Source organism: Pleurodeles waltl, chromosome 6 (assembly GCF_031143425.1).
Source record: "Pleurodeles waltl isolate 20211129_DDA chromosome 6, aPleWal1.hap1.20221129, whole genome shotgun sequence".
NCBI classification, from domain to species: domain Eukaryota; kingdom Metazoa; phylum Chordata; class Amphibia; order Caudata; family Salamandridae; genus Pleurodeles; species Pleurodeles waltl.
The window spans coordinates 487,410,263-487,437,127 of NC_090445.1; the positions used below are offsets into that span (position 1 = coordinate 487,410,263).

The window sequence follows — 26,865 nt, forward strand, 5'->3', positions numbered from 1 at the left end:
CTCATTTACAAGTTTGGCAGTCCGCAATTTGTGAAGAATCTTAATGGAAGATTGAATTTTAGAAAAGATAGTATAAAAGAAGCACGACAGTTCATTTATCCATTCTTGATTCACCATCAGCAAGGGAGGAGATGTGGTAGGCAGTTCAGGATGTCCAATTATCGAAAACACATTTTATTCCACCCCTTCCTCCTTCTTCACCGCATAGCACCGTGCTGCTTTTAGCATGGTTCACACTACATAAGCCATACTTGCATTCATAAAGTGAACTTGGCTGGCCTTCAAGGAGCTGAAATCTCCTGCTTTACCAAAGATAATGGCCTTGCTGTACTTGTTCTTTTCCAACTAGAGCTTGCTATAATACATAACCTACATTTGGATAGCACACATATTTAGCTGACATGGCCACGTAGCAGTTTCGGCTGTATGGAGTGTGCATTTGCAGTATTGTGGACCTTCTCCAAGATTTGCGATTATTAGAGGTCTTAGCATAATTATTGTTTGAGTCCAGGAGGGTAATATTAACATAGAGTTTCCGGAGGATGAAATGCAATATTGTGTGTTTTCCTTCTTGTGTGTATGACCACACCCAAGTGAAATCATTCCAAAATTACACACTATTAGCTTAGATGCGTAGATCAAAAAAATGTGGCCATCACTAGAAGGTCCACTGTCTGGATGCTATGGACAATCTCTGCTTTTGCAAGATAGACCTTGGGAGGATAATGACAATTATCATCCACACACCTGCTTTAAATTCTAAGTGACATTGTTGCTGAACTCTATCGTCCTAAAATGATGAATTAGAACTACTACATTGTGACACACAGAGCTCCATGGCAGATCTGTTACACCAAATGAGCATCCTTCAGAGAGTGAACTGATAATGGGGTGAAGATCATGTTTAACTGTTGGCGTATTCCCTTGTATTTCTTCTTTTCCTGGCTCTAAAATGTTTGTGTTCAGTACTCACTGAGGCTTGGAGTTTCCTGTATGAACACAAGCATTAAAACAGAAGAGTGTGCCATTGTGAAAAATATGCCATGGTTCAACTGCTGGTTAATTAACATAATCAATGTTTGGATGCATCCCACTCGACTTATCAGTGCAGCTATTGCAGGTGTCTTTAGATAAGCCACTGCAGAAAGTCTTATTAAATGTTGTTGGTCGAACATAATTTGGATTCCTTTTTGGGAGAATGGGGGCTGGGTGGTGTCATTGTTGTGGAAGGGGTCCTGGGAGTCTTTCCTGTTGAACTAGCTGATTGTAAATGTGGGACATAACTGTAGAATCCACTCACCAACACCACCACTGCCATCATCTTTATGTTATCCCACAAAACGTTTATTGTTGAGCTATTTAACCCGAAACGTATTGCTATGTGCACCATTTGGTGCCGAAATGCACTTACTAAAAATAAAACAAAAGCTAGAGTCAATAAACTTTCAGTAGAGTGGGCCTAGGGGGTGGATTCATTAAAAACGATAATGACAAATACCCCGTGTGTGTAAACAGTGTACTAAGTTTTCCCTGATGTGGGCTGTGGCTAATTATGCACAGAGAGAAATGGAGTTGTTGTAGAAAAAGTTGGAGATGTTCCCCTCCCCCAATAAGTCTCCATTTAATATTCAGTCTAGGTTACTTAAGAATGACAACATAAAATTAGTTGGTAGTGTGAATTGCATATTTGGGTAGGAGCTGCTGAAATCAGCAACGCCCTTTTTCTCGAGTGCCATTTAAAGGCATGTCACAGCTTGAATGGGCATGGACCTAAAGCAAGCTTTCTCATCTGCTGAGGAAGGTTCTCTAGCACTGGCAAGCAGCTCAGGGCAGAAGACAGCAGTCTGCATAGCTCTGCAATACCAGAACTGGATTGTACTATGAATTCCATTTCAACTTGACAGGACCTAGGATGATGTTCCCTTCCATTATCACTATATGAACCAATTAAACAAAAATGGTCATAGAAGCATGCACCAAATAGGGATATTATTGAATGCAAGTATATAATATAGGTCTGGCGTGAGCAAATCATTTTGATTTTACTAAAATTATGTGTATAATATACATACTCATATGGGTTTCAGCCAGCGACCTCTATCAATTGGTCATTCACATTTTCATTCTGCCCATTACAGCATTCAGCATGGGCGGTGAGTCAGCCCACTTCAGCGATTGGCTATCTTCACTGGAAGTGTCAACATTATTTGTTATTTTGAGACCAAAAATATTTTTGTTTTTGTTTTTAACCAATGTATTTTTTGGATTTACAGCTTCTCCAACACTAAAACGTTGCAAAAACCATAACACTACAAAACAAGCATTCACAAAGTCAAATTGCTTGTGATCAATACAGCCCTATTGACTTTTCCAGTGCTTGTTATTTTCCCATCTAAATGTTGGTTTGTAATCATATATGTATCTGTTAGAACATTAGCAGCAATAAACATTAACATTTGTTGTCCTTATTTATGTTTGCAGCGAAGGACTTCATCAGTAATCTTCTGGCAAAAGATCCAAAGAAGAGGTTCACCTGTGAGAAGGCCCTGAATCATCCATGGTAAGAGGAAAGAAGCAACTTGACCCTGAAATGTATGTTTGCCGCAGACACTTGTGATGTCCCCTTGCAAAAGTCTGGCAAAAGAGCAGTATGTACTGATCCCTGCGAGTTTTTCCTGTTTGTGTGGTAGGTGCTTTTGAGTGACTGAGTAGACTTGCTTAGCAGAGCATGACAAACTCAGTTACCAAATCTAAAAGGTTCTCGCCCAAACAAAAAAGGGCTAGTCCTTTTATACAAGTACAATAATAGGTTTTAATTGTTTTCAGGATGATGGTAAAATAATTATCAATTTTTTAGATCAATTGAAACAGAGACATGAGGGAACAACAACAACGTTCCCAATATGGGAAACTGAGATTAGGAAATACATCTTCTGGCTGGTACATCACTGTCTGTGGTACTTATATGCAACCCCCTCCACTACTTACGTTGGCATTAAATGATTAAATGCTAATACCTGATGTCCCTTTTGCATAAGCAGTATTAGTTCTTTCCGTGAAATAATGCTCTCTGCTCTTTTAAAACGTCAGTGCTAATTCACACCCTAAATAGAGAGTCAGTTAAATACCAACCCCTTCTTAAAAAAGCATGAGTTTTACAATCCATCTTTTACACCAGTGAGATTAAATACGTGGACCCAGGTATTAAAACAGTCTCATCTCACCCAGTCATGGAGTTAATATGAAATATTCTGCTATTGTATTAGCAAACCTGAAGCCAATTTATATAGCACATAAGTTAAATATCAACATCTCCTATTTTATTATAATGTCATCTTTTCAATCCATTTTCCATGATACTGCGTTTAGGTGCCATTCTTCTCCCTGTCATTTATAACACTGCCTCTAAACCCTATTATACACAACACTGTTGTAGTGTTAAATAGGAGTCCATTCCCACTCAAACCTTATAAGTCCAAGAAACACGGCAGGCCTTTCATCACAGAGTCCCCTTGGTGAAACTAAATTTGGCACACTTGTGGACCCGCTTCCCCCATCTTATCTCCAAAGTCTCCCATTAATCATTCTAGTGGGGTCCTTTTGAGCTCACAGGTCAGGTTCTGGCAGATTACATTAGAGCAGTGATCGGGCTGTGAATGCACATCCACCCTCTGCACCTCACCTAAATCACCTACTAATTTCCTATCTGGAGGTTAGACCCATCGGAGGTGGGTAAAGAGAGTAGGAGAAAGGGAATTGGAGGAAGGCTAAAGAACGTAAACAAAACAATTAGATTTTATAGATATTTTGGAGAAGATGGACTGTATTGGCAGCCTGGGAAAACATTATTGAGAACAGCTGGTGAGGTTAACTCCATGTGCAGCCTTCTATATCTTGGCGCCCAAGGCCTGGGACCAGCTTGACGGTGCCAAAACTAGGTCCTGCTCAGAAATGACACATTTATTTATAAACTGAATAATAAATAAATATTTTTTCCAAAAACATGAGGACACAAATATAAACTGTACATATTTAGATGTAAAGTTAAAAAATAGTGATTACAAAAATAGAATGGACAAAAAGTATTTCATTAAATAGGGAAATATATTGAATTTTAAACATTTAACATTATATTGCCTTTAAAATATATTAACCCTAAAATGAAATTACATTTAATAGATGCATAACTATAATATGGAAAATGGATATATAAATTTAAGGAATAAAACGTATATACTTTAAAATATATGTAAACATGAATAATAAAATACAAAATACTAATAATACTTAAAATATTATCAAAAAACTACAAGATAAAAGTTATAATAAAATAAACAATAGTATTACATTTTTAAAATAATTTCATAAAAAATACTACTTCAAAAAATAAAAATACTGAAAAAAAATAAAATTAAAAATAAAATGTCTGTCAAAATAAACCACAAGGAACTATGGGCCAGATGTAGCAAAGGTTTTTATCCATTCTGTGTCTATCGGAAAAAGTGTTCGTACATATGGCCCTATATGTTAAAAAATAAAACAAATAAACAAAGTATTGTAAAAAATAATAATTACACACGGGGTGACTCAAATTCATTAGTGTCACTGGAAACTAAGCAGCAGTAGGGAGAGTGCTGAACTTTGGAAGATCACATTTACTCTTCCCATTCCAACTTGAGCAACAGAAGGGTAAGTGCAGGACTTTAGAGGTGTCAGATTTACTATTGCATTCCAACCTGATAAACAGTAGTGAAATTGTTGGACTTTGGAGGGGTCAGAGTTATTATTGTCACTTCAACTTGAATGGCAGTGGTGAAGTGCTTGACTTTGGATAAGTCAAAATTACTATTCATTCTCCAAACTCAAACAGTAGGGAAAGTGTTGGTCTTGGAAGAGGTCAGGTTTATTGTTCCCATTGCAAAAATACAACAATAAGGAAAGTGTTAGAGTTTGTAAGAGTGAAAAATTGGGTTACTGGTTTAGGGGTATGACACTCTACTCAAGCAGCAATCCCAATCCTTGTCAGGGTCTCGTCACAAGCGATTCCAAATTAACGTGTGCTCAACCCTCCGGGAGGTTGGCACATAGCAGTCTGGCATAACTAGAGGCAATATGTACAGTATTTATGCAGCATTTCAAACAGTATTAAAGTGCAGACACAACTAAAGAAATTTCACAAAGACCAACTGCCAACTACACCTAGTCATGTGACCCTGGATGCAAACGGCAGACACCAAATGGTTTAGATAAGGAAATTCCATGTGTCTAAAGGTGGCATTTTCAGAATTGTAATTTAAGGTCCAACTTGACCATTAAAGAGGGCTTTTAATTACAATTCTATAGAAACCAAACTCAATTTGTCTACCTGCTCCCAATTTAACGTTATATCACTTAATAAATGTAATAATGTAATCCAAAGTTATTCTATGGGAGAGGTAGGGCTTGCAGTAGTGCAAAAACACAAATGTAAGTCTTTTTGACTACCAGGACATGTAAAAAACTTAAAAGTACATGCCCAACATTTTAATTTCACTGCATCTTGGCATATAGGCTGTTCAGGGCCTACCCTAAGTGTGACTTATAGGTGATAAAAATGAAGGCATGAGCCTGGCAGAGAGTTTATTTTACCAGGTTAAAATGAAAGTTTAAAAATGCACACACAGGCTGCAGTGGCGTCTACAGTGCAAAACTGCATGAAGCAACATGAAGAAGAGGAATGATCAAGTCCCCTTATTTTCTCCTACATCGCTCCTAAAGTATAGAACGACCTGCCTCTACACATAAGAACCTCCTCCTCACTTCTTGAGTTCCACAAGAAGCTGAAGACCTGGCTTTTTGAGTAGTCCTACTAGGCCCTTTATGTGCCTAAACTCACAGCTCCTCAGCGCCATGATATCCTACGTTGTTATAATGCGCACTATAAACCTGAAAAACATAACATATGGAAAGAGAAGCCTAATCGCCAAAAAGAAAAAAAAAGAAAAACAAGTGAACCAAAAACATTGATAATTTGTAATATAGATATTTATACAAATTGTATACAGAATCAAATCCAACTCCTATATGACATGGGGCACGGTGACATGCAGCATGGTTTAGTACCTAGGAGTGGTGATTCTAACTAAGCTCCCTGTCTTGATTACTGCTCTGGGGCCATGGCAGGAGCTTTAAAGGAGCAAGTTCATGAGTCCTTATCTTGGCATGAAGTCACTACTTCTGTCAAAGTCAAAAAGAGCAAATCTAAGAACATTTTAAAAAAAACTAGTATCTCTGAGAAGATGGGGCGACAACAGTGCTTCAGAAATCAATTGTATGCACGATTTGATAGCATTTAAAATCACCCGGAGCATTTGAGCAGCACTAACAGCTACAGAGCAAATATGAAACAAACTAGCTCGTTAGAACACTGCAACAATTTTCCTGTCACTGGCTTCACTTTTTTGGGACTAAGTGTGCATTTATCCCGGAAACGTTGCAGCTTCACAGTTTCGTGCCAACTCTCCATGTGCCAGTGAAGCCCTGAGAAGATGCGGAGGCCTTTCACAGAGGCAATTAGGCGTAAATTGCAGTCACTTGTTTATTTATAATGCCCTAGCTTTGTAAGAAAATTGGCTTCCAAATGATTTAGCTAAGATTTGATAACTATCAACAAATGCTCAGTTAGTCATTTATTCAAATGCTCAAGCTTGCAATAGAAATTCATAATCCCCCTCCCCCGCCAACACTCCTTTGCAGATCCACTTAACCATTGCAGGCAGCTCTGTATTTATGATTTATTTTCTTTTTAGGTGTTATACCAAGTTCCTTTCTACAAGGTGAACAGTTAAAAGTTGAATAAAATAAAGAGGTTCTGGACATTGTCAATAGGCTGCTAAAATGCTGAGCTGTGAGAAAGCTAGTTGCAGAGAACTGCTTCATCCTAGAGGGGACGGTATTAAAAGAGACTGAAATGTGATAAAAGGAATGGAACCAAATGAGCTAATAGAATTAATCATTATCTCTGAAAAGCTCTCTTTTCATCTTTCTACAAAGTGTCAAGAAAGTGCCACTGATAGTCGGCTCATTAAAGTCAATCATTCAAGTGCCCAAACACATTTTGGGAACACATTACAATCAGGCGTGGCTCCTGCGCTAGGGCGGAGGAGCGTCATCCCCCTGCCAGCAGCCACAGCTGCAAACCTTTTAATACAAAAAGATAATACACTACGTTTATTATCGTTTTATATTAAAAGGGACAGGGCCACAGACTGTGATGAGCACTGAGGGGGAGTGCACAGCAATCCCCTCATTGTGCATGTATGTTTGGCTGGCCGTCTCCGGCTGGCCAAACACACATGCTCAGTAGGCTCTCTTCAGGCTGGCAGCAGGGCAGGCTATGAGCCTGTTCCTGCAATCGAGGATGCAGGAGCGGAGCTGCGCAGCTCAGCACAGAATTAAGGCAAGCTTTTTATTATTATTATTTTATTTCTCCCCCACAACGTGCTGCCCCACCCCTTTCCCTTCCACAAGCCACCACTGATTACAGTGTAAAATATTCTTGAACGTAAAGCTTGTGTTTTACCTTGTCTGTATAGCTTGCACTTTAAGGTAATTATTTAGTGGACATGATTTTGTTGTTGCACTCTAGTGGTTCCATTTTAGATGGAGTCGGTTGAAATGTGGGCAGTCCCGCAGAAAAAGCGGATACTGCTGCAGTGTAGGAGCACAATCAGTATTTCCTGTGAGGTGTTCGAAGTAGATGTGAGTGAATGTTTACTGCTATTTTGTAGCTCTGCAGGGTAGATTTTCCTCCTGCCTCCATCTTCTCAAAAGAGGAAAGCCCCTTGTAGCATCATCATCTGGTTACTTACCAATAATCTTCATTACTCTGAGACCAAGTTTTGTTTGATGCATTCCTCTTGCAATCCCTCTCTGGCATTAATTATAACAGAGCGTGTCTCTTACTATTTGATTGGTAAATTACAGGAAGTGATGATCTAGTTCCTCTGTTTTCTACTGGCTGCTTGGTAGTGATTGCCATTTTGGGGGAACTTCTTCTGGTTAGCTAGGGAACATAATCTGCAGGCACGGTAAGGACTGGATCAGGGAAGAATGGACAAGGAGGTAATGGCTGTGTTGTAAAGATAAGGAATGGTAACACTTGTATTGATGGTAACACTTGTATTGTAAGTGTTTCATACCGTCTCCTAGCATTCAAACAGACATTACCATACAGGCCAGACCCCACACATGCCATTTTCTGGCACTTTACAATGCTGGGATTTTTCATGCGGATAATTATATTAAATAAGGAAATTACGGGGAAGGAAGTGGTGTAAGAGGTTTTAAGGATTCAGGGATGGGTAATGTGATGGGGTAATAAGGGTTTTTTATGGATCACACATTGATAAGGTTTTGGGTTGGTAAGAGGTAGTAAGGGGTTTTATGGGTTCAGGAATGGGTAAGGGTATGGGGTAGTAAGGTTGTTTTAGGGCTAAGGGATGGGTAAAGGTACTGGTAGCAAGAGCTTTTTATGGCTCAGGAATGGAACATGGTATGGGGTAGTAAGGAATATATATAGAGTTCCGGGAAGAGAAAGTGTACTGGATTGTAAGTTTCTTAAGGTTCAGGAATAGGTAAGAGTATGGGGTAGTAAAGGTTTTATAGGGCTTAGAGGAGGGATAGTAAGTGATGTTTAGGGGCCCTTGATTGGTAAGAGTAGGGGCAGTAAGCGGTAGTAATGGTATTTTTTAGAGTTCGCATCTGGACAAGGGAATGGCATGGCAAGGGGTTTTTAAGGTTCAGGGATGGGAAAGGATAGTAAATGGTTTAAGTGATTTAAAGGTTTAGGAAAGGGTAAGTGTATGGGGAATTAATAAGGTATAAAGGTTCAGAGATGCAAGATTAGAGGGAAGGAAGGTGTTTTTAAGGGTAGCGGATTAGGGAAAGTGTTTAAATGGATAAATAAATAACACATACACTTATGTGTGTGTATGCATATTTTGTGGGAGAGAGTGAGAGAGTAGAAGTTGTTACCTTCAAACCATGCAGGGTAAACACCTAAACCCTACCATGTATAACAACATATTTTAAAGGTCATTACATGCATGGTAATGGCATGCATGGTAAATGCATGCATGAAAACAACTGTTGTTCCTACGAGACCTGAGACTGTTCCACAGTTTATGTTACTCAAAATGGTTACTAACTGTGCATAGTTTTACCTCGTCCCAAGAAGACTGAGGCTGGCGCATGGTATGTATTATGCCTCGTGTGTACTAGTAAATGAGAAAACCTGACACATGTTACTTGCTTTTGGAAAGATGAACGACACCCTAATGGCCTTGCAAAGGCCTTCCTCATATTTAACTCGCACAGAACTTAAAGGCTGAAGACTGGGCCATATTTTCCTACATTTGTTACTTATGTGTACATTCTATGTCCAATATAGATTCCAGACTTGGTCACAAATGATGCTTGTGCTAGGTTTCGGATTCTGAGTTGAATGAAACTTGTTTGAGCTATTTGCCTATGGCTATTACCTCTGTATTACCTGGAGGTGTTTGAAAGGCGAGAAAGCAAGTTGGTAAAAGCGAAACTGTGTGGTTTTAAAGAGTGATAAAACGACTGGCACTGGTTATTCCTCATACCAACCTTGAAAATTAAAACTTGTGTGCAAAAACGGCTGGGTCATATTGCAACCATGCAATAATTCCTTGTTATATAGAGTCGTTCTTTTCATCAAAATATTCTCTGCATCTGAGCTATGAATAGCCCCCTCTGGCAGGCTCTCTTGGGAGGCAGATGTATTGACTGAGATCATGGTTTAAACGCTGGGATTGTGTAATTTTTGGCAGAGAACCTTACTGCTCGCATTACCTCATGGTCTTGCGTGGGCACCCGGCTCTGTTTCTGGCACACATGCTGGTGTCGGCTTCTAATGTATGCACAAGCAACACACGCTGGGGATACAGAATAATCTTGGCCCCGATCCCTCATGAATCAAGAAGTAGAAAGTAGGAAGAATGACATGCTTAAAGTGTGTGGAATCATGAAGGAATCTGGCTGACATTTAATGCTAAAGGCAGAAATGGCACTAGGAATAAAGTGTTTCAACTCCTCGTAATCGTAGGAAGCGCTATATAAATGCAATTTACAATTGCAATTACGAGTGTTAGTTTTGAACTCCTGCGTGCAGCTCGTGCAGTATTTCCCTAGCCCTGACATGAATAGATGTATTTGGCCCGCCCCCTCTAGCAATTAGCATGCCACTTTATCCTCTCTATTCTGTTTTGCTGCCTCTGTCATCAAATTGTAATACTAAATACTCCATCTCCCCTGTCGGCTATAAATCCACAAACTTCATATTACAACCATCTCTTCTTGTCAGCCTATCTTTCTATAAACGTTCCTCTCCCCTGAGTACAGATAGCACTCTTAACAACAATATGAACCATAAATTGCTTCAATCAGTAAGGTCAGTGTTTGCAGGGACTGAGTCAACAACTTAAAGGAGGACCTTTTGAGGGCTAGGACATTTTCAACGTTTATAAAAAATATGCCCTTTAGGTTAAGAGATAACAAGGCAGAGGTAGCATGTGTCTATGTCATCTAGTGATATGTCATGATAGCTGTCTCATCGCTAATGAATAATGCAGGTTTATGGTTAAATGTATAAATAATGGCTACTGCATAAGTGCAGGTCCTGAAAAAAGCTCTGGGCCCAGCGAATAATGTCCCCTCTACTTTCCCCGTTTGGCTTCATTAGTGGGCTTGGGACATAGACTCCACCATTCAAACCCTTACAAACATTTTGCCGCCTCTTGAACATCATGTACTGTGTACCTTCTCTCAGCCTATACCTGTCTTAGGTTGTGGGGGACAAAACGTTTCTACAAAACAAGGCAAACCCCACCTTTATTGGACACTTTGACTTTCGTAAAGTAAGGAGGTTAGATTTGAAATAAATAAAACACTCACTGTCAGCTACTTTCTTCCCAATAACCACATTGAGATCTTTTACACAGAGACAGGGACAGAGTCAGGGAAGTATGGCTTGAGTGTAAATAAAAAGATGCATTTTCCAGGACACCCTCAATAAATCTTAGGAGAATATACTTTGTCACTCTAAGGATAGGACAAGAAAATCCGAGTTACAGCCTACTTGGGTCCTAACAATGTGCTCTCTGACATTAATTCTGCCCTGGGGATGAAAACTCACATGAGCGCTAGAGACCTGGTTCAAAGATTTCACCATTCTGGATCAGCATGGGCACCACTTGGCAGGGCAGACTCACAACTTCACAACTGGCATAGTCCAGGTGCAGGAGCAGATGAGTTGGAAGTCTTTTATGACCTTGATACTTCAGAAAACAGGAGACCCGTCAGGTGGCCCTTGGAATTACTCTGGGTGTTGGGTTTCAGTGAAATGTGTTCAATCCTTCTCACCCAGGCAAGGAGGGCACCAGGCAGCAAGTTAGCACAGCATGAAAGCAGTTAATCCAGAGCAGCAGTCAAGCAGAGAGGTTGTCCTTCAGTAGCACAGCAGTCCTTCTTCCTGGTGGAGTAACCACAGGTCCAGAAGTGTATTGAAGTGGTAGGGTCTGTGTTTTATACCCAGTGGTGCCTTTGAAGTGGGGGAGACTTTAAAAAAGTCTTTGCTGTGCACAGAGGTGTTATATGTTTTAAAAAGGAAGGTTTGGACCTGGCAAAAGGTTTGTTTTGCAGTCTACATGGTAGTTGACAACTGCACACAGAGGCAGGCTCTGCAGTGGCAGGCCTGAGGCATGTTCAAAGGGCTACTTAAGTGGGTGGCACAATCAGTGCTGCAGACCCACTAGTACCATTTAGCTTATAGGCCTTGGGCACATGTAGTGCACTTTACATGAGACCTACAAGTAAATGAAATATGCCAGGTGGGTGTCTGCCAATTCTACCATATTTTAAGGAGAGAGCACGTTAGCACTGGTAAGCAGTGGTAAAGGGCACAGTGTCCTAAAGTAAACTAAAATGAAGTCAGAAAAAATAGGAGGAGGAAGACAAAAACTTTAGGGATGACCCTGCAGAAAGGGCCAGGACCATTGTAGGCCTCATCAAAACCATTCACATCTATCACAAATCATCCGGCTCATATATTAGAAAGCTAAGGATATGAAGAAGGCCCTGTGACTATATCAGTAGTTGAATTGGCTAAAATATGTTAGTATGAGGATGTACTTCCATGTACTAGGTTTAAAAAAAAAAACTAAATAGGAATAGAAGTCAAATAGTTATCCAGTGTTGTACTACTATTAAAAGATTGGATAGGAAGCCACAGTACTTTGCCTATATTGTAGAATACACCAGGTATGAATGGAATGAGCATTAAATATTGTAATAAAAAGACATATGTTTGAAATTGATTCAAGTTCATTATACAAAACACTACCCAACAAGAAGTTAGACAATGCAAGGCATGCTCTTATACAGGAGGGCTTAGCATACTTGGGTCCAGATTACATAAATTGCACCCATACCCAGCACTTTTGCACCCGCGCCAGGTAATTTTGCTGTTGTGCAGTTCTCTACTAACATGTGAAGACAACATTAGGTTTAACTGACCAGTGTCAAACAACATTTCGTAGCCACCTGTCAGAGCAGCTTTAAGTCCAAACGTGCCTGCCAATGAAGCAAATTTACCCTACACTGGAGCAATTTGTGTAATCTAGCCTTTGAGCTACCTGTGATGGCCAGGTGCATTTACAAATAACATAAAATCATAAAGCTATAACGTGATGGGCCAATGAGAATACTGCGTTCTATGTCTTTTTAAATGATAATAGATATGGCATTATTGCCAACTAATTAACCATTACAACCAAACATAAAGATGGCCATTTGAATAGAGACAAATGTGTTAGCATGGCTATGTGACATTAGTTTTGCTCCGGATATCAGTTATGGAATAAATGTGGAAGATCAATTTCCGCCTCCAGATTAACTTTTCATTGCATTTTTATTTTTTTACTTCTTCAGGATTGCTGGAAACACTGCACTAAATCGCGACATCTACAGATCTGTCAGTGTACAAATCAAGAAGAACTTTGCAAGACGCAAATGGAGGGTACGTTGTGTTTTTTTGGGCCGGTTTAAAGGGGCTTCTTAGAACCTTCCAATGGAGCACAAATTAGACTGCGACATGGTAAAACGTAAAATGAATATGATGTAGTACGGTGGAGCCTAAGATGACAAAACATCCACTTCTGCAGGATTGTCCCACATTAGGAGTCTCTTTCACTTTTTTTGGTGGACGATACAGGGACGTAGCGTCCATGGGTGCAACAGGTGCAGTGACAACAAGGCCCGGGGGCCGGAGTGGCACACTGAACCCTGAATATTGCTGTATTTCAGAGTTAAACCAGCAGCCAGGTAGTCTATTTCTGTCCTTGCTCTAGGGCTCATGACACACTGGCATGATGCCAAATATCCTGCTTTTTCTCCTCACTGGATGATGCAGGCTAATCGACATGTAAATCCCTTTACCAAGAAAGATTCACCCGCTCAGAGCAGGTTATCAAGCAGGAGCCTGTAAAATAAAGGTCTTGCTATTAAGTGTCCAGCAGACTAGAACCACTTCCTAGTCCTGACACTGAATGAGAAGGAGAGCATGAAGGGTCAGCATTTGCTGACATGGAAGTTGAGAGGTGGACCTACAATACATAGGGCCTCATTACGACCCTGGCAGTCTGACAGCCACATTTCAACCGTTATAGTTGCATCGTGGTTGGACCGCCAGCATCACCACTACTTCTCCACTGGAGTTGCTGGCGGTGCTGGCAGTCCTAATCCACCAGGGAAGCGCTGCAAGCAGCGCTGCCTTGGGGATTACAAGTTCCTTCTCCGCCGGCGATGACATGGCAGTAGCACCGCCATGTAAAGGCTGGCAGAGATGGGGGCAGGGAGCATGAGAAGTGCAGAGGCCCTCATGGCCAGCCCCTTTGCGCTTTTCACTGTCTGCTTTGCACACAGTGAAAAGCGCTACAGGTGGTGCATCCTATGCACCGCAACATTGCTGCCGGCCCTATAATGAGCCAGTGACAATGTTGTGGGCTGTTTCCCACTTTTCTGCCTGCTAACCCAGCAGGAGACTCGTAATAGGGGCCCCGGGAAGGGGACTGCACTTGCGGTAATCTGACCGCTGGGCTTTGACAGACGGCCTTTTCCGTCAGCCGAAGTCATAATTAGGGCCATAATGTTTCTTTCAGATGATGTTTTAGCAACCCATTTCCCTTTAGAGGGTCTGATACAGAGAAATGTTAAAATCTGTAGTCAAGGGACCCTGAACCCACAGGGAAGTGGTGCTAAACCCACAGCCATTACCTTAGTCGAGTCATAAAAGCATTTATGAATATAGGAAAGATTACTACAGGAATACTGTTTTATGCACATTTACATACCTTTGTGAATTATCCCAGAAATTTCCAACTCTCTATTAGTGAAAGTGCAATGAGGGCACAGTCCTTTCTATTGATACTAACTGTGTATGAATATAACCAAAATATTAAATTTTTTTGACGTTTTGGTGCAATTTCACAAAGCCATGAAGGAGTACGTAAAAGAGTACTACAATCTGTTCTACTCTAAGATAGGCCTTCAAGTGTCCTAACTGCAGTTGACCAAATATGCTGTTTATGAAAAACAATATACAACTAAGTGACCTCTAGAAATGTTAAAGACCTTTGGAAATCTATTCTGTACCACTATAGGATGGGTGGGAAGTTTGCCATGTATGCACATATTTACTGTGATCATAACGTAAGAGCAAATACAGAGCTTGAAATAATGTTTTATTGTGCTCTTAGCCTGTTTCAAAGTTCTCAGGTAACAGCAGTTAAGGAATAAATGCATATGAAGAACATGATTACTCAAAATCAAAGTATCTGAGAACGTAGTCAAACCAGAATTCCAAAGCAGGACTGATGAATTCAAGGCCAGTAACTTTCCCGCGAAACCACATTTGATAGGGAGTAGAGCAAAGACTAAGGGCCAGATTTATGATCCGGTTTGCGTTGCTCTTGCACCATGCAACGTAGTGCAAGAGGGATGCAAACTTTAATTTAGATTTTTGAAGCCACTCAACGCCACTTTGCATAGCTTTAAATGGCTTCAAAAAGCAGGAGGAATGCAATGCAGTGCAAATTGCTCTGTGGCATTACTCTGCTCCAGAAAGGGGGTTCCATGGGTGTTGTGTGGATGTTCCCACACATCAGATTTACCAAGTCTGGTGAACCAGGGAATGCACCAAAAAGATAACCTTCCATGGAGATGCGCAACGAGGAGAAATATATTTATTCCTCCTCATTTATTTCTCTTTCTTTGTGTATTACAGCATGCAGAGGAGAAGGAAAAGGTCTCTCAACATTGTTTTTGTGCAGGAAGGAGCACCTTCCTGCAAAAAATCAATTGTGCCTACAGAGTGCCTGAATTGGCGCTAGGCTGCGTAAATGGTGCCAGCACAAGCGAAAAGGCAGGAATTTGCCGTACTGGATAAATACGGCACATTTCTGCCCTTTCCCTGTGATGCAGGGCAGTGAAGCAAAGTGACTTGCTGTGCTGCCCTGCGCCAAAAAAATCACACATTTGCCCCTAAGCATTGTCTCAACCATGGTAATAGTCACTGTGTAATGGCCACTGTTTTAGCTTCAGTTTCAAACTCTTATTGGTAGTGTTTAGCCTCATTCTAAGTACCTTTTAACTTTGCACCAAATGTGAGCAGATGACTTGTATTAAAATGTAATTCCACGCAATTTGGTTACATAGCGATCCTGGGACTGAAAATCACACCACCTATTTCATAGTCGAGACTCCAGGAGGTAGTAGAGTGATTTCAGCTCAGGAGGATATAATATTGCATATTAGTCATACTTGAAAATACTGAGATATGTATATCTCCTCAGATAAACCCAGTCTTGTTAAATTGCAGTTGTGTTTATTTGCTGGGATTTATATCTTTTAAAAGGATCACGAGTTATGAGATTTTATTACATTGTATGAACATCAGTAATGTGTCAATCAATGAGAAAAGAAAAGATGCAACTGTGTCATCTCTAAAATAGGTCGGTGTTCATTTATGAAAGTTTCAACCTCCTGTGTCAGAATTACAACAGGGTCTCCATCCAGAAAGACCCGGGTAATGGGTAGAAACCATTCTGATTTGGGAAAGAAGGAGGAGTAACATGCCAGATTTAGATAGTTCATCAAAAATGTATCTAACAGTATCTGAGTGGAAGCAATACTTGAGTATAGTGCAACACGCTTGCTTGATACCACAGGTAATTGTTTTTCTAAACTATTATAGTATTAACTCTGGCCACGTCCTTTCCACGTTATGAAACTAGCAATGCAGGTTTGCTTCTGCTGGTGTTTGTTTGCGATAGTACTGAAATACTACTACAAGACGTCAGGTGATCGCTTACCATTATCGGTCACTGGACTGTACCACCTAATCTTTAATCTTCTGTGCAAACCTGGCTAAACTGCTTTTATTTATTTATTTATTAGCATCGCTGCTACTAGGTACACAGTGAACTGCTACAACTTCACAGGGAAGCTGCCCCTTCAACTCTGTCTTAATTATACACGTCACGTGCAGTGAGTAGACTTTTGTGAGAGATGGGTAGAGAAAGAGGATCCTAGAAAGAGCCTAGAAAGTGACACGAGGAAGAAGAGTTGGAGGTGCCAAAGAAGGGAGATTTTAAGAGAGATCAAGAGGGAGGGATGAACAAAAAGGGAGGAGGGAAGAGGTAGGAGGACAATGTAAGAAGACTGGCACGTTGGAAGAGAGCAAAGAAAGAAGGAAGACAAGTAGAGGGGAGCAGAGAAAAAAGGAAAGAGGGTGTGAGAGGCAGGGCGAGATGAAGTAAGGCATCAGGGGGGCATGAAGGAAGAGGAGAAGGAAAGCAGAAAGTAATTATTGAGAATGGCGCACAGAGGACTGATTCCTTAACCTTCTCGGACATTGCTATATAAGTGCTACTTAGTCCCATATGAAGTAAGGCACACATGGCCCACTTTCCCCCCTTTGATGTTGTTTCGGTCAGTGTTCTGTCTGTATGATCAAAATATACCATTGATTTCTGCTGCTAACAGTCAGGAGTGGGTTTCTCCCCCAAAAAGGAGCAAATTAGCGCACCCTGAATTTTGTCATATGGCGGTAAATTGAGCTCTTTATGCAGTTTAACAAGAGGGGTTTATGCATCAGGCAGGTGTTTTTTGAAATGCACATATATTTTAATTCACATAGGGCCAGATGTACTAAGGCCTTTTGCATTTCTTAACGGACAGAATCACAATTACTACCAACTTCAAGTTGATGGTAACCATGTGCAATTAAAAAAAGGCACTCCAAGATGTTTTTTTAAAGTGCAACACAGCACACACATGCCCCTTGGGTATATGTGTGCTCTACGAGTGCACTAACATTTTTGGGGTGCACCAAGGGGGGCTTTTTGCCCATAGCCATCCTTGGTTTTGCATTTCCCAATAGGAAATTGCTATTTGGGAAATGCAAAACCGGCCCATTGTCTCAATTTGCGTGGGATTTCTTATTTGTGATTTCCTAATAGCGATTCCTACTTTGTAGGACTATTGGGAAATCGGTATCTTTGTACACAGCATTTTGCATTTCCTAAATAGAGATTTCTATGTAGTTGCTTTTTACAAAATCCACAATTGCAAGTTAGTACATCTGGCCCTGGTTATCTGAATGAAACAGTGGGTGATCAGGTGCTGTGCAACTCTTACTAATATTATTCTATTCCATTCACAGCAAGCGTTCAATGCTGCAACAGTAGTGTACCATATGAAAAAGCTCCACATGAACAGTGCCAATAATGGTCTAGCACCTATTGTGGAGGTGAAGAATGGGTTCCCTACAATCAAGGTGTCAGAAGCAACAAGGCCCAATACTCCAGATACCACTACTGAAGACAAATCTGGTCAGGAAAAAAACAAGTTGAGCCCAGGAACAGCCTCTGTCTTGCCTACGCAAGCAACACTTCCAAAGACAACAGCAGGACCATTTTCTATGCAAAAAGAAGCTGCCCAAGAGGTCTGCTTTCAGAAGGAACTTCCACCAATCAGTGCTGGGCAAAGAAGCTCATCAAAGAGTTCTGATCAAACCAACTCTGTCCAAATAAATACTGCTTATGACAACAATGTACAAAACAGTGCTGCTTCAACCAGCCCCATCCAAAAAGATGTGTGTAAAGCCACAGCACTTCAAAGGAATGTTCCACAAACTGCCCCCTTTCAACCAAACACTGGTCAAACCAGCCCTTGTCTAAAGAGCATTCCTGCAAATGATGGTGTCCCCAAGAGCAGTTCTCAAAACAAGCCTGGTCAAGCTGGATCTGCTCAGGTGATTCCAGCCCAAAGTGACTATTGCCAAAATGGCCCTGCGCAAAACAACAGTGCTTCAAATAGCCCAGATCGTAATGTACACACACAAAGAAACTATGTTAAGAACAGTCCTGCTCACATGAACTATGAGCAAAAAAACAGCAACCATGACGAAGCCCCCAGCACTGATATAGAGGTGGCAAAGACTAGGAATCACTGTAGTAAGGATGCACAAACCAATGGAGGGATCCACTCTTCTGCCAACCAAGGCACGGCTCATGAGGATTTTTGCAACTGCAGCTCTCCAGGGAGGTCAACCCAGAAGGGGAAGCACACATCCTGTTCCGACTCTGGCCTTCTTAAGAAGATCAACAAAAAACAGTATGTAGACAATTTTAATCTCAGACTTTTTTCATTATTTACTCAAAACCTCTGGGATAACTACAACAAATCACAAGTTTTTCCTTGAACAATCTTTTATTGCAGTCGTACATAAACACTCAGTCGCGGTTTGTGGGTGATAAAGGGGGTGGGGCAGCGCGAGTAAGGGTGTAGCAGGGGGGAGAAAATATTAATACATTTAAAAAAAAAAAAAACGTAACTGAACACCGTTCTCTCCCGCCGCTCCGCCGTCTCCTCGTGCTGCAGGCCCAGGCTCCCAGCCTGCCCTGCGGCCAATCCTGACACTGCTGAAAGCAGCATCAGGATTGGCTGGGAGCAGCCAGCCAGGACACTCCCAGGCAGACTGGGATCCTGTGCAGGCTCTCTCCAGCCCAGCAACTGTGTTGCTGTGCGTATGTGTGTTTGGCCGTCCCGCAGTGGACAGCCAAACACACATGCGCTCTGAGCACTCCCCTCACACTCATCACTGTGTGGCCGCACCCCTTCACAAGGAAACAATAATAAACACTGTTTATTATCATTTCCTTGTAAAGGTTTTGCAGCTGCCACTGCTGGTGGAGGGGCAACACTCCTCTGCCCTCATGGAGGAGCCGCCCCTGTAAACACTGATTGTTGAATTGGCCATTTTTAAATATGGAATGATTTTGACAGAATAGTTCTCACTTGTAATTCATATAGAACCCTTTACTATATGAAAGAAATCAAAAAAGGATTCATTTTTGGTTGAATGTGCAAACGCATTTATTAACAGCTGCGAATAACAGAGAAATGGAGCAGGGATGCCTCCAAATTCAGCTAGGGAGTCGAGCTTCTAAGACCAGGAAACTCACAGATTTATACTGTAGTTTCTAAGTTCCCAGAATCTATCACAATCACATATGTTTCAGAATCTATCAAAAAAGATCTTGGATGAGCTTATCGGAGGCAGAGAATCCACAAGCAAACGGCCTTCTCAAGTCTCAATGTGCACATTTTCAGGGCTGTTCATGACAGTAAATTACACTAGTGAGTAAGTTACAAATGTAATTTACTCCTACAATTTTGAGTAACTTTAATACTTGTGGCTATTCACACAATCCAAATGTAAAGTTACTCAAATATGTAGACTTCCAGTCTCCACTCCCCAGAAAAAGGGGCACAGTAAAACTTATTAGTGTATGTTACTCCTGTTAAAAAAAGAAACCGTAATAATTACAGCACCACATTTGGTCAAGCATTGGTACTGCAACACCCTCCCATGGAAAATAATGGTGACATGGGCTTGAAATAAAACCCAGTAGAAAATAACATTAAATGCAATAAAATGATCTAAATGTATAAAATAAAACATTTATTGTTAAATTCTAAAATGTTTTTAAAAGGTTTTAATTAACTTCAGAAAAATAATGGTTAATTTAATATATTTAAAATAATGTAACTTTTAAATCAAAGTTAAGTTCATTATGCTGTATCAGTTTGTGTTACATTTAGAATTAAATATATACCATTAATTTAATTACCATTTAATATGAATACATTTTTACTAATTTATTATAGAGTTTAATTATCTTTTTAACATTGTTGCTATACTTTGCTATAGGGACCTCCCCACCCTCACTGTGGAGTCTCCCTATTGAAAAAAATGAGGAAAAGTAAAAATGTTTATTGAGCTCAAAATAAATATGTAAAACAATTGTATATGTCTATTTTAATTGTAGATCAAAATCAAAAGGCACTAACTACAACATTTTCATTCAAATATTTAAATAATTTAATAATTGAATAAAAATATTTTTCTATAGTTTAAATAAAGAAGTAAGCTCTGATTTAAAGTAGAAACATTACATTTATTCTTATGGATTAATAATTTTTAAAAGTAATGCATACACTAGGGGTGGGTGGGGAGCGCCGCTCCGCTGGTGGAGCTAATGGAGTTTCGAGCACACCGCACTCCGCTTGGAGAGCGGGGTTCATTCAAAAACTCTGCTAGCCCCACCATCAGAGCAGAGCTCACCTGGTGCGCACTGCAGCCCAGTTATGGGCTACACGGTGCAAGTGCAAACAGTCTGCGCTTGCGCTGTGCAGCCCATAACTGTGCTGCAGTGTGCACCAGTGATGGATATAGGGCCAGCAGTCCCTCTGCCAGCAGTGTGGGAGGAGGGGGCAGAGGGAGGTAGGGAGCCAGGCTGCTGTAGAGGAAGTCGAGGAGAGGACCCCTTGGAGGACCGAGGTAAGTCCTTGTCTCTTTTCTTTTTCCTTGTTTGTGCACATGGGTGCACAAACAAGGACTGGAACGGGAGCTTTCACTGCCTAAGGCCCCGCCCTGAATTCAGGCCAGGGCCTTTGCAGGTCTTTTTTGCACCGGCCTGTCCTGTGTGCAGTACATCTGGGGCAGGCTGGCGCACAAGAGGCCTGCCAGCTTATGCTGGCCAGGGTTATAGGCAGCAAGAGAAAGCTGCCATTTCAAGCCTCTTTTGCACCGGCCTGCCCGTGTGCAGTGCACCTGGGGCAGGCAGGTGCACAAGAGGCCTAAAATGGCAGCCTTCTCTGCCTACGGCCCTCTCCGCTAAGCAGGGTCGGGCCTGGCTAACCAGGTCACAGAACTCCACCTCCACGGAATTCCACTGAGTTTTTAATCAACTCCGCAAACTCCGCCCAGCCCTAGCATAGACTTATTTAAAGTAATTTCATTTTATTTTAATAAACATGAATGTTATAATAATTCATAAATTAAAAAGGGTTGTTAAAATATTTCACAATCATCAATAAATATTTTTTTAGATTTCTGTTAACATTAAATTATACTTAAATATATTTTAATTGTTTTAAGTAATTTGATTTATTGTAACATTATTATGTTTTTAAGTCTCTACATCCATTAATTCATATGAAAGGGTGTTGTAGTACCAGTGATTTGCCATGTGTGGTACTGAACGTACTCCAGATCTGCGCTAGAGTAATTTACTGCTTTTTTGGTTGTCTTTTTCCTGCAGTTACCTTAGAAGTGCAGTTTATGAATAGCAATGGCCTTACTCTTTTGTAGGTGGGTGAGTGCCCCTCAATAAACATCTCCCTAACCTTCCATAAACCACTCCTTCATCCTTCCTTAACCCCTCCCATTTATTAATAAGTATATCCCTTTTTCCAGCCACTCTCCCTGGTCCCTCCCACATTTACTACTATCTATTAAACTTACATGTCAGAGGATCTACCCACAGAAAAGATAAGAGAGGTGGCAGAGAAGATTTATACTTGTACGTTGGTGAATAACATTTTGTAGTACTTTAGTAGTGCTACTATAGTACTAATAAACATACTACAAAATGCAATTCGTGAATACGCACCATAGTTTCTAAAACTGCTTCAGGTTTTTGAAAATGACGCTTTCAGATGTCAAGAATGCTCCTTATTTTGGCTACGATGTGGTGACTACCAATTAACAGTTTTCAGCATTGTTAGGAAACTATGGCTGTTGTATGTTACATCAATTATGCAATAGAGTGTGCAAATCACATTATTCTGACAATCCCTCCCTTTGTTATCCATAGCACAACCCAACATACATGTATAAAATTCTGCATCCATCACATTAAACACCTCCTTTCTTTCACCATCATCTATATCCTCAAATAGTGATCTAGTCATCTAGTAGTGCCGTCATCTAGTGCCGTAATCTAGTAGTGTTAGCAGCAGAACTGGACACTTGCTTGCCTCAAGTAAAACTTCTTATTGGGGCCTTACAGGCTCAGGATAAAATATAAAAAGAAAAATATGAGAAGAATAATAACAACATTCAATATCTTCATTAACTAATGCCCACATATACTTTGCAATCCAAGCCAAAGGTATCGTCATTCTAATCTATCACTGATAGAATGCAAACCCCCAACTCTATATTGGATATTAGTAATCTGAGATGGCAGGTATGTAAAGACTACACTCTTCCTCAGTAAAAGTATGGATGCTACCTTTTTCAGCCAATATGAAATTATGAGCCACTCTCTTTTGCAAAAAGAAAGTTCTTTAGGCAATCAGTTGAGTGTGTATAAATTCAAGGGCATCAGCATTGGATTTTGCCTCTTCTTTTAGCGCCCTATCCATTTCTATTTTGCTTTTCGTCTGCAAGCTAATAGGGTAAGAGGTCAAATTGCTATTATGTAACCAGCAGAACAGAAACCAGACCAGGGTTTCGGTATACACATGTAGCCTCTCATGCCACAGATGTAAATTGTTCTAGAATGTTTGTTTATACTTCTTTGAGGGAATAACACTTGTGAAGAAAGAAACAGTTTGCAGGAAGTTAACTTGAACAACAAGATAAATAAAATCAGGTCCTTCTGCTGACCTATATTTAAGTTGCAATGGGTGTCTTCCACAAAAATGTTCTAAAATCCCTTTTCTTCGATCTAGTCACTCAGCAAGGGCAGCTAGGTGAACACACAGGCACAATCCCTGGATAAAAGCCAGGTCCAACTGTCAACCCTGCTGCACAGGCCGAAGTCCCTGTGAAGTGTCAGTTTGCAGCCCATGGAGTGTGGGCCACATTGCCTGGCTGTATCCAGGCCTCCATGTGCAGTGCAGGTTGGCCACCCAAGTGGCTTGGGTGCCAGGCCTGATCCACTGCATGCAATTAAAGGCCATGCACAGAAGGGCTGATAGTCAGCGGCGTGTTGCACTCTGCAGCCGCCCTCCTTGGCGCATGGCTGAAGGTCCTGCACAGAAAGGGCTGGCCGCCCATCAAGGACAACATGCTCTTGTAGAACGTGAATTAAAATCCCAGAAATTCACTGAAAAGACAAGGTTAAAATGTAGTTATAAATTGCTTTATTAATATCACCTTAATGGACGTCTATAAAGCATCTAAAATTAACTTATAAACACAAAGTAAAGTAATGTTTATGAATTAAAAATGTAAAACCACATAGGTTTGAATGTCAAGGTGGGTTCTGCAATCCATAACTTGCAAAATAGCCATGCAAACCATAATTTGCGCACAAAATGTAGTGCTAATGACCCCTCGACATGTTTTATGACAATAGGTAAAAACACCTAAAAGTGCAACATAATTAAACAACAGATACTGAAGCCAGTAAACAGTACTACATTCAAAGTCTTCCCTTTCACAGAGCTCAGGGTAACATGGTATGAAATCTCATGTGTAAAATCAGTACTACATTTATAATTGCTTCTGGTCTGCCCGAAAATGGGGTTTATTATTCCTGATCCTGGGAAGTCTGGGTGCAGGAACATCGGATCAGTTATAATCCCACCCACGAATACCCTCCGCCCAATTTATAATCGGGAATTTAGACTCCAAGAACAACAAGAAAATTGTTAATGCATTTTGACCTGTAGACCCTGTGCAATTCCAATTGAAATTGTCAAATTATTTACAATTTAGTTTGTATTTCTAGTTGTTTTTATTCTGTGAACAGTAAAAGCGAAAGAGGAGAAGCATTTTATATTTGTAAAATACCTTCACAGTACTGCACAATATATTTCCTTCTAATGCTTATTTGTTTATTAGTGTGTTGTCTTCTTTTCCAGACCTTTTATCACGGCTGTTACAGCGCCTGTAAAGAACAATAACTTCACGCAGTTTGGCACCGGGCAAACTGGAGTCTGTTCTGTGATGTGATTGTCACAATGGCTGCTTGACTCACTGGATTTTGTCTGTGTAAGTATCTGAGAATGGGATGGGAACGGAAAGGTCGTACTTTCAGAAATGTTATAGGTAAACAGGTTTTCCAGCGGTGTATTGAACAGTTCTGGCTCCTTCATGGATTTTTTTTAAAAGGGGCTTTAGGTGTGGCACTCTTTTCTATCTTCTAGTCTTACTGTTCACAATATATGGGCATTACATCAAAGGTGCAACTGCTGTGCCTGTCCTCCCAGTGATATGATTTCTCTCTGTTACGTTACTTCAGCCTTTGTAATAAAGCATTAGTGATCCCACATAAGCAAAGCAACAACACTGATCACCCTGGAGAAGGCGCTTGAGTGTCTATTCTGAAGTTTACAGGGCATTAATTAAATGCAGCAGAACTCTAGATGGACAATGTTGTAGCTCACAGTGATGAAAGGTCTCCCTTAAATGCAGTTGATCCCTTTGTGCTTGAGAGCAATGCCCATGCCTTTTTGCCACTTTCCATTTCAGTCATACATGAAGCCAGTATTATTTTAAACTTCCTATAATCGAAACATAGGGCCGTATTTATACTCTGGTTGCGCCGAATTTGCGTCGTTTTTTTCGACGCAAATTCGACGCTAAACTAACGCCAACTAACGCCATATTTATACTATGGCGTTAGAGGCGTCTAGCGCCAAAGTTCCCGGAATGTGCGTCATTTTTTAGCGTGAACCCCTTCCTTGCGTTAATGATATGCAAGGGAGGCGTTCCCGTCTTAAAAAATGACTCCCAGGCCTTTACGTGGTATTTATACTCCCGGGCAAAAATGACGCCCGGGAGTGGGCGTGGCCAAAAACGGCGCATTTGCGCCGCTTTTTAACGCCTGGGTCAGGCATGGCGTTAAGGGACAAGTGGGCTCAAAATGAGCCCAGAGTGCCCTCCCCTGCCCCCAGGGACCCCCCCTGCCACCCTTGCCCACCCCAGGAGGACACCCAAGGACGGAGGGACCCATCCCATGGACATTAAGGTAAGTTCGGGTAAGTATATTTTTTTTTTTTGTTGTGGCATAGGGGGGCCTGATTTGTGCCCCCCTACATGCCACTATGCCCAATGACCATGCCCAGGGGACAGAAGTCCCCTGGGCATGGCCATTGGGCAAGGGGGCATGACTCCTATCTTTACAATGATAGGAGTCATGTTGATGGGGGATGGGCGTCGTTAAAAAATGGCGCAAGTCGGGTTAAGACGATTTTTTAGCGTCAACCGGACTTGCGCCATTTTAAGACGCCCTAACGTCATTTTTTCCCAACGCCGGCGCTGCCTGGTCTACGTGTTTTTTTTCCACGCACACCAGGCAGCGCCGGTCTGCTTGCGCCGGCTAACGCCATTCAATAAATACGGCGCCCGCATGGCGCTTCAGAATGACGTTAGCCGGCGCAAAAATTTTTGACGCTAAACTGCGTTAGCGCAGTTTAGCGTCAAAAAGTATAAATATGGCCCATAATGTTTATGACCCTCAAAAACGAGAGCATTATCCTAAGCACCAAAGTTAATATTATAATACCTTAGAGTATATCATTGGTATTAGTTGGCATGATCGAGTGAACTGATTATGCATGAGTGAATATGCCACATATCTTGAAGGCAATATGCTGGTTCATCCATGGCTGAGAAGATATTTGAGAAGGAAATGAAACTACAATTTTTCATAATGGACACATTTCTGCTTTGAGACGAGTGTCTGAGAACCAGGGGGAATGGTGATGTTGGGTGAATTGGGGAACTTTGCTTTGTTGAAGTATTTCTGACTTCTCTTGACCTACGGCAGGCACATCTGGGCTGTTTCCAACACACAGAGGCCCATATTTATACTTTTTTAGCGCCGCATTTGCGCCGCTTTTTGACGCAAAAACGGCGCAAACTTACAAAATACAATTGTATTTTGTAAATTTGCGCCGTTTTTGCGTAAAAAACGGCGCTAATGCAGCGCTAAAAAAAGTATAAATATGGGCCAGAATGTGTTGCCCCTGAAGGATGGGGCTGGTTAGTAAACTACTGTAAAGGGATACTTAGACCCATATTTATACTTTTTTAGCGCCGTATTTGCGTCATTTGTTGACGCAAAAGCTGAGTAAACTTGCAAAATACAATTGTATTTTGAAAGTTTGCTACGTTTTTGCGTCAAAAAGCGGCGCAAATGCAGCGCTAAAAAAGTATAAATATGGGCCTTAATTTGGTGGGGGATCAGGCCAGTGATTGGATAGGGATCGAGGAAGAGGGATGTAGATGGTGTGCATCTTGCAGAATTCAGAAAAGAGATCGTGCCAGAGAGCATGAGAGGCTTACAAGGCAAAAAGTTGTTATGGGGGGCAGGCGAAGTGCAGTGAATTGAGGCTCAAACAGGAGATGGCTGCCAAGTATTGCCAGTTCTTCCATTGTACCTTGTACCCCCTCAAGGCAGCAGGAACGTTTTTCATGAAGTCTTTGAAAGCTTTATA

The 26,865-nt window shown here is 41.1% G+C and overlaps 1 protein-coding gene across 1 annotated transcript in view; it reads left to right on the forward strand.

Annotated features, from left to right (window-relative positions):
* Positions 1 to 26,865, forward strand: part of CAMK1G (calcium/calmodulin dependent protein kinase IG) — a 192,726-nt gene that overhangs the window by 160,263 nt on the left and 5,598 nt on the right. The window contains exons 9-12 of the mRNA XM_069238626.1: positions 2,482 to 2,560; positions 12,994 to 13,081; positions 17,786 to 18,738; positions 24,286 to 24,415. Coding sequence (XP_069094727.1) covers positions 2,482 to 2,560; positions 12,994 to 13,081; positions 17,786 to 18,738; positions 24,286 to 24,376 — 1,211 coding nt within the window. The 3' untranslated portion in view covers positions 24,377 to 24,415. The remainder of the gene's footprint in view (positions 1 to 2,481; positions 2,561 to 12,993; positions 13,082 to 17,785; positions 18,739 to 24,285; positions 24,416 to 26,865) is intronic.